The sequence below is a fragment of the Gobio gobio genome, assembly GCF_949357685.1.
Source record: "Gobio gobio genome assembly, chromosome: 23".
In the NCBI taxonomy this organism is placed as follows: Eukaryota; Metazoa; Chordata; class Actinopteri; order Cypriniformes; family Gobionidae; genus Gobio; species Gobio gobio.
Window position 1 is genome coordinate 762,501 of NC_137119.1, and position 8,661 is coordinate 771,161.

Sequence of the window (8,661 nt, forward strand, 5' to 3'; positions counted from 1 at the left end):
CAGTGAGTCCGTCAGTCAATCAGTCAGTCCGTCAGTCAATCAGTCCGTCAGTCAGTCAGTCAGTGAGTCAGTCAGTCAGTGAGTCAGTCAGTCAGTGAGTCAGTCAGTCAGTCAGTGAGTCAGTCAGTCAGTCAGTCAGTCAGTCAGTCAGTCAGTCAGTGAGTCAGTCAGTCAGTCAGTCAGTCAGTGAGTCAGTCAGTCAGTCAGTTCTGCTCAAAAGAGGGTTTTAAAGACACTGTTGTTGTTTCTGATTTATTAAACACTTTTGCCGTTGAACTGTTGTATGAACACAATATCACACTCACAGCCGTGCTGATATACAGCCATACTGCACTGCTACTCGTGTGATATTACTCATTTAAGAGTATATTAAAAGTAGATGAAGTAATGCATTATACATGTGTGATTAATTGTAGCCAGCATGCATGTGGAATATTACCTGAGGGATGAATGTAAGGCAGAGAGATTAATATTGAGCTGTGGTTTGGTAGAGAGGAGGACTCAAGAGCTGTATGGAGTCAAAATAGGGCCACATATATCTGCAAAATAACACAATGTTTTGCAAACAAAAAATATGTTTTGCAAACAAAAAATATGTTTTGCAAAAAAAAAAAGTTTTGCAAAAAAAATAATAATTTTGCCAAAAAAAATAGAATATTGAGAAAAAAAATGCTTTTTTGCAAGTAAAAAAATAATAATTGCAAAAGAAAAGTTACCACTGAGAGAAAAAATAAAGTTTAGCTAAGTAAAACTTGCAGCATTGACTTTGCAACACCTTTGCGCCGCTCCTTTAAATCCGCGTTTCCGTCATCCGTGCCTCTGCGGCGCAAGCTTTCCTTTGCGCTTCATTTTTCTTTGCGCCTCGCTTTGTGTCCCTGATTTGACGTGGGGGAGGGGTCAAGAGGTCGGGGTGTGTACATGGGTGTGCACAAGGGACGAAGACGTCCTTCTCGTTACGTCAATCAATAGAATCTGACTTAAAATTGGCCACTCGCCCTTGAGGCTGAGCAACTGTGCTGATCTCTCGCTGTCTCAATTAATTTGCCCAATCTCATTCACTTTCTATGCAGAGGATGATCCATCGATGTCTAGCATTCTGGTGTAAGGGTTATAAAGACCCATGTTGCATGCATGCAGCTCTCAGCTATGTTAACTAACCAAACTACATCAGGAATCATTTCTTGAATCTGTCTGATACATCATGAGTGTTGGGGTAAAGTGTTACAAGTAGAGCTGTCAATTTAACTCATTAATAAAAAAAAAACACATGATTAAAAAAATGTATGCAATTAATCATGCCCAATATATTCTTGTGTTCAAAGACAGCTAGATGATATGCAGCAGAATGACACACAGAGGTCTCGAGATCCATACGGTCTGGGGCTCGCGCTGATGACATAACGAGAAGGACGCGCCTTCGTCCCTTGTACACACCCATGTACACACCCCAACCTCTTGACCCCTCCCCCACGTCAAATCAGGGACACAAAGCGAGGCGCAAAGAAAAATGAAGCGCAAAGGAAAGCTTGCGCCGCAGAGGCACGGATGACGGAAACGTGGATTTAAAGGAGCGGCGCAAAGGTGTTGCAAAGTCAATGCTGCAAGTTTTACTTTGCTAAACTTTATTTTTTCTCTCAGTGGTAACTTTTCTTTTGCAATTACTATTTTTTTACTTGCAAAAAAGCATTTTTTTCTCAATATTCTATTTTTTTGCAAATTTTTTTTTTTTTTTTTGCAAAACATATTTTTTGTTTGCAAAACATTGTGTTATTTTGCAGATATATGTGGCCCTATTTTGACTCCATAGAGCTGAGACTAGAGAGAAGAGACGTTACAGTCAGTCAGTCAGTCAGTCAGTCAGTGAGTCCGTCAGTCAGTCAGTCAGTGAGTCAGTCAGTCAGTCAGTCAGTCCGTCAGTCAGTCAGTCAGTCAGTCAGTCAGTCAGTCAGTCAGTGAGTCAGTCAGTCAGTCAGTCAGTCCAACAGTCAGTCAGTCAGTCAGTCAGTCAGTCAGTCAGTCAGTCAGTGAGTCACTCAGTCAGTCAGTCAGTCCGTCCGTCAGTCAGTCAGTCAGTCAGTCCGTCAGTCAGTCAGTCAGTCAGTGAGTCAGTCAGTCAGTCAGTCAGTCAGTCAGTCAGTCAGTCAGTGAGTCAGTCAGTCAGTCAGTCAGTCAGTCAGTCAGTCAGTCAGTCAGTGAGTCAGTCAGTCAGTCAGTCAGTCAGTCTGTCAGTCAGTCAGTCAGTGAGTCAGTCAGTCAGTCAGTCAGTCTGTCAGTCAGATACAGCTATAAATAAAGTGACCTTGATCATCACAAAAGCACAAACACTACAGCCTTTCGAAGCATTATACATCCGAAACTAACTCAAACATCACATCGAGTCAGCACATTCTGACTCAAAGCCATAAATGTTGCATCAGCAGATTGGGATGAAACATTAGAAGGAAACCAGGGCTTTGCTGTCACTTATTATTCAATGGCGTTTATTTGCAAGGCCTTCTTCATGGTTCAGTCTGTGCTGAGATGTGCTGAACAAACACAATCCTCCCCTGATGTGATCAGGTACTTCATTACCATAAGCCTCAGCCGCTCTTTCATAATATTGATCCTTCTGAAGGAGAGACATGGGTTTCCATTGCCATGAGCGCTCAAATAACTCACTGTATACAGAGAAGATCATGCAGCTTTTATTTGATTATTCAATTTCTTTAGCATTTCTTTCCTGAATGCAATTTTGTATCTTTGTTCTATTGAATGTATTCATCATATTGTTTGTAATTTGCTTCTGTTGTTTTATTACCAACTATATTCTTCAATGTTTTTTGAGGGCTGATTAGTTAGTGTTGCTTTTGCTGTGATTGGAGGAGAATTCTGAAATGTCACTGGCATAATTATTATTAACACTAATTATATTGTTATAGTTAAATAAAATGTGCAAAGCAGGGTTTCAGTCATATCACTCACCGCTCTCATAACCCCTTTAATATCATAAGTTGCAAGAATTTCACTCATATTTTGTTTCTGTTTTTCAACAGCGTATCCGACTGTGGAGGCTGAAGAAAACGCAGTCAATAACAAGCCGTTGTCATATATGTGTGCTATGAAGAAATCCCCTGTGAATGAGACGTGGGGAGAGCCTTCCCAGATCCAACCGGGGGGGAAGGAGCGCTAGAGCTGCCAATAAAAGGACGAAAGGAAACATGTTGAGGACGGTGGCCATAGGCTGGCCTACATTTGTAGCGTGCCTATTTCTAGCAGTGGGACCTTCATTCTCTGGAGTCTTTAATGCCTCAGGAAAAGATATTTTTAGTGACTTTGGAGAGTTCCAGCTCACTGAGAAAGACCCAGCGGAGCTACACAAACTCCAAGCCTCTAATCTTCACCCTAACTTGTACTTTAACCAAGACGATATACCACTGTTGAGACAAAGGTCAACTACAACTCATAGCCACATTTTTAAAGTCATCCGGACAGCTGTGTTGACCATGCTCTCCACTGGCCCGCTCTACATGCCACCCACAAAGCATGAGGAGTTTGCCAGCAAATGGAATGAGATTTATGGAAACAACCTCCCACCTCTGGCCCTGTACTGTTTACTGTATCCTGAGGACACAGCTGCCATGCACTTCCTGATTAAGTTTATGGACCGAATGTCGGAATATCCGGACTGGAAAGTCACCAGTGCACCCAATGATGAAGTTCCAATGGCTCATTCGCTCACTGGATTTGCTACAGCTTTTGACTTCATCCACTCGTTGCTGGACCAGCAGCGGCGAGACCTGTACTTGAAGAAGATTTGTGCTCAAACCAGAGAGCTGTACGAGACATCGAAGTACCGGGGCTGGGGGAAGCAGTTCCTTCAGAACCACCAAACCACTAATATTGTGGCTATTCTGACCGGAGCACTAGTTGTGGGCGCACATGATGTCGCCGAGTCCATGGCTTGGAAACAGGTCTCTGTAAATTACATGGAGAAGACGATGTTTCTGTTGAATCACGTTGTAGACGGCTCTCTGGATGAGGGAGTTGCATACGGGAGCTACACAGCGAAGTCCATCACACAGTATGTTTTCCTGGCGCAGCGCCACTTCGACATAGACAACACGCAGAACAACTGGCTGCGTACACACTTCTGGTTTTATTATGCCACTTTGCTTCCAGGGTTCCAGAGAACGGTTGGCATTGGGGACTCCAACTATAACTGGTTCTACGGACCAGAGAGCCAGTTAGTGTTTTTAGATACGTTTGTGATCAAAAACGGGTCAGGGAATTGGCTAGCACAGCAGATTAGGAAGCACAGGCCTAAAGACGGTCCCATGGGTCAGTCGTTGGCCCAGCGCTGGACAACGCTTCACACAGAGCTCATCTGGTACAATGCTGAGCTTACGCCTCAGCCCCCTTACGGGTACAATAAGGCCAAGATGCACATATTCTCAAACTGGGGTGTGGTGACATACGGGGCTGGTTTATCTGTCGCTCAGGGCAACACCTTTGTCTCGTTTAAATCAGGAAAGCTGGGTGGTCGGGCAGTGTTTGACATCGTCCATGCTAAGCCTTACTCATGGGTGAGTGGTTGGAGCAGCTTCAACCCTGGTCACGAGCACCCCGACCAAAACTCTTTCACTTTCGCCCCTAATGGACAAGTTTTTGTTTCCGAGGCGTTGTACGGCCCCAAATACAGCTTCTTAAACAATGTGTTGGTGTTCAGCCCTTCCCCGACCAGCCAGTGTAACGTCCCTTGGGAAGGACAGCTTGGCGAATGTGCCAAGTGGCTGCGCTGGACAGACGAAGGGGTCGGGGACTCGGCAGGAGAGCTGATCGCCGCTTCTGCCCATGGAGATGCTCTGTTTGTTAGCGGCGAAGCGGCCGCGGCGTATTCCTCAGCCATGAGACTGAAGAGTGTATACCGAGCCCTGCTTCTCCTCAACTCGCAGACTCTCCTGGTGGTCGACCATGTTGAGAAAAGAGACGACTCGCCAGTGAACATGGTCAGTGCGTTCTTTCACAACCTGGATATTGACTTTAAGTATGTTCCCCATAGTTTCACAGACAGGTACAATGGGGCGTTGATGGACGTCTGGGACGCTCATTACAAAATGTTCTGGTTTGACAGTCAGGGACACAGTCCTGATACTCAGATACAGGAGGCCGAGCAGGAAGCAGAGTTTAAAAAGAGGTGGACACAGTTCATCAACGTCACCTTTCCTTTCCCAGATTCGGTCAGGAGAATGGCGTATGTGATGCACGGGCCTTACGTGAAAGTGTCCGACTGTAGGTTCATTGAAAGCGGGAAGAACGGCCTCAAACTTTCTCTCGTCATCAACAACACTGAGAAAATAGTTTCGATAGTGACCAATCACAAAGACATCGGGGCACGTTCGAGCTATCTGGGCTTTGGGGGTTTCGCTAAGGTGGAAGACGGACATCAGATAGTGCGGTTCGGCTTGGGGACGCAGCTTGTCCCCGAACAGACCAAGTTACACAATCATCTGTTCGACTTTGGGGTTATGGTAAATGTTGCAGCTGGGGTAATCCTGTGTGTGGCGATTGTTTTCTTGACCCTACAGCGCAAGTTTTACGTTTGCTTTAGCAGGCTGATGCGTTACGCTTTGCTTTCTGTCCTAATGCTGTGGTTGACCGAGCTCCTGTTCGTCTCCAACAGCTGCGATCAGCTCCTGTGTGGGGTGAAGTGGCGCGGATCCGCCACAGACCCGGAGCTCAGCAAACACATGACCCTTTATGACCAGCATCAGCTCCCTCTCCCCACTGTAGTGATCACATCCCTGCCTGGCTCCGGGGCGGACATCCTTAAGCACCTTTTCTACAACAATACAGACTTTGTGTACCTACGCATCCCCACAGAACACTTGGATATTCCTGAAACCGAGTTTGAGTTTGACTCTTTAGTAGATGCTTGTGAATGGACTCGCTCAGAAGCCCAGTATGGGCGTTTTAAAATGATTCAGGGCTGGCTGCATTCACTGGTCCACAACACCCACTTATTTCTGCAAAATATCCCCCTCCATGACACCAGTCACATAAAACCGGCCCAAAGAGTCAGTCTCTCCCCGGACAAGAGGAAGAGGCTGAGGAGACGAGAGTCCAAGGCTGAAATGAAAGGGCGTGTGCGAGTCGACAGGGATGTGGAATACATGAGAGAGCTGAGGAGACACACGGTGGACTATCCTAACGCCCGGGTCGTCCTGAACCTGTGCAGCGGCAGCTGGGCTCTAAAGCTGCCCTTTCTCCAAGAGGTCATCGGCCCGCCTCTGAGGGCCATCTACGTTGTCAGGGACCCTCGTGCGTGGGTTTATCTGATGCTGTATAATAGCAAACCCAGCCTTTACTCGCTCAAGAACATTCCTCAGCATCTCGCCCTCATTTTCAAACAGGATATGGTTAGTGACGGGTGTCCGACCGCATTCGCAGCCGAGTTCAGAGCCCTGTGGCACCTCGTGTCCCGCTCAGAGACCAATCCTGTACTGTTGCTGGCCCACCTGTGGCTCGCTCACACGGCCGCTGTCCTCAGAGTCACATCCACCTTATCTGAAGAGTCCTATCTTCAAGTCAGGTTTGAGGATGTTGTCAATTATCCTCAAGACACAGCCGAGAAGATACACTCCTTCCTCGGAGTCCCCCTATCTCCTTCGGCCCTGAATCAGCTCGTGTTCACCACCTCCACAAACTTGTATAACTTGATGTATGAAGGGGACATATCCCCAGCCAGCATCAACATCTGGAGGCGAAACATGCCGAGGAGAGACATACGACTCATAGAGTACACCTGCGGGTTCCTGATGAGGAGACTCGGGTATCACAGGTTCTCTGATTAATCAGCTGCTGGCCGGCTCTGGACCTTAATCTCTTGTATCTGTTTGATATTTGTGTTGGATTTTTGCACTAATTTGGGTTGAAAGCCAAGTAAAGTGAAAATGAATGAAATAGGCACAAGAATTGAATGTCACTCTGTGATTCTGCTCCTGATCAATCTAACATGTCATTTTGTACTACAATGCCTTCAGGATACTGTTCAAAAGTTTAAGATCGGTTAGATGTTTTAAAAGTAGTCTCTTCTGCTCACCAAGGCTGCATTGCTGTGTGTGTGTGTGTGTGTGTGTGTGTGTGTGTGTGTGTGTGTGTGTGTGTGTGTGTGTGTGTGTGTGTGTGTGTGTGTGTGTGTGTGTGTGTGTGTGTGACCCTGGACCACAAAACCAGTCGTACGGGTCAATGTTCTGACATTGAGATGTACTATACATCATCTGACAGCTGAAAAATAAGCTTTCCATTGATGTGTGGTTTGATAGGACAATATTTTGAAATTAATCTGAGGGTGCAAACAAACCTAAATATTGAGAAAATCTCCTTTAAAGTTGTCCAAATGAAGTCCTTAGCAATGCATATTACTACATTTAAGATATATTTACGGTAGAAAATGTACAACATATCTTCATGGAACATGATTTTAATATCCTAATGATTTTTGGCAAAGAAGAATGTATAATTTTGACCCACACGATGTATTGTTGGCTTTTGGCACAGATATACCCGTGAGATCAGGACTGGTGTTGAGCTCCAGGGGCACATGATTATATATATAAAGTACTGAGTGTGTCATAGTACTGAGAGTTCATCATAAAGACTGAGATTAGTACCCTTTATATTCAACACTGTGTTCTGTTGTATCAGATCAACATATGTATCATATGAATACGATTTAGACAGAATGAATCAGAAATATTCTTGAATGTTTGGGAGATTTTTTATTATAGATTAGGTTTTGTGGACTGAAACATGTTTTAAAGGATGGATATTTACACAGAACTGAGCAAGAATTTCACATAGCATGAAACAAAGTATGTCAAATGTTTTTGTTGAATTGTTTGCTTGGCAGAAGTCCTGTAATAGTGTCCCTGATCTGTCACAAACACCCGTGCTCTTCTCACACACGCGTGACGTCTGAGGTGTGTTCATATGCTCTTCTCACATGTGTGACGTCTGAGGCGTGTTCATATGCTCTTCTTACATGTGTGACGTCTGAGGCGTGTTCATGTGCTCTTCTCACACACGCGTGATGTCTGAGGCGTGTTCATATGCTCTTCTCACATGTGTGATGTCTGAGGCGTGTTCATATGCTCTTCTCACATGTGTGATGTCTGAGGCGTGTTCATATGCTCTTCTCACATGTGTGATGTCTGAGGCATGTTCATATGCTCTTCTCACACGCGTGATGTCTGAGGCGTGTTCATATGCTCTTCTCACACGCGCGTGACGTCTGAGGCGTGTTCATATGCTCTTCTCACACATGCGTGATGTCTGAGGCGCGTTCATATGCTCTTCTCACACATGCGTGATGTCTGAGGCATGTTCATATGCTCTTCTCACATGTTTGATGTCTGAGGCGTGTTCATATGTTCTTCTCACATGTGTGATGTCTGAGGCGTGTTCATGTGCTCTTCTCACACACGCCTGATGTCTGAGGCGTGTTCAAATGCTCTTCTCACACACGCGTGACGTCTGAGGCGTGTTCATATGCTCTTCTCACACACGCGTGACGTCTGAGGCGTGTTCATATGCTCTTCTCACATGTGTGATGTCTGAGGCGTGTTCATATGCTCTTCTCACATGTGTGATGTCTGAGGCGTGTTCATATGCTCTTCTCACACT

The 8,661-nt window shown here is 45.5% G+C and overlaps 1 protein-coding gene across 1 annotated transcript; it reads left to right on the plus strand.

The window, feature by feature from the left end:
• Nucleotides 1–3,197: 3,197 nt before the first annotated feature.
• Nucleotides 3,198–6,830, plus strand: dselb (dermatan sulfate epimerase like b; the record flags this gene model as incomplete). Its single annotated transcript, XM_079805902.1, has 1 exon — nt 3,198–6,830. The coding sequence occupies one exon, from the start codon at nt 3,198–3,200 to the stop codon at nt 6,828–6,830; it is 3,633 nt and encodes a 1,210-aa protein (XP_079662028.1).
• Nucleotides 6,831–8,661: the final 1,831 nt, after the last annotated feature.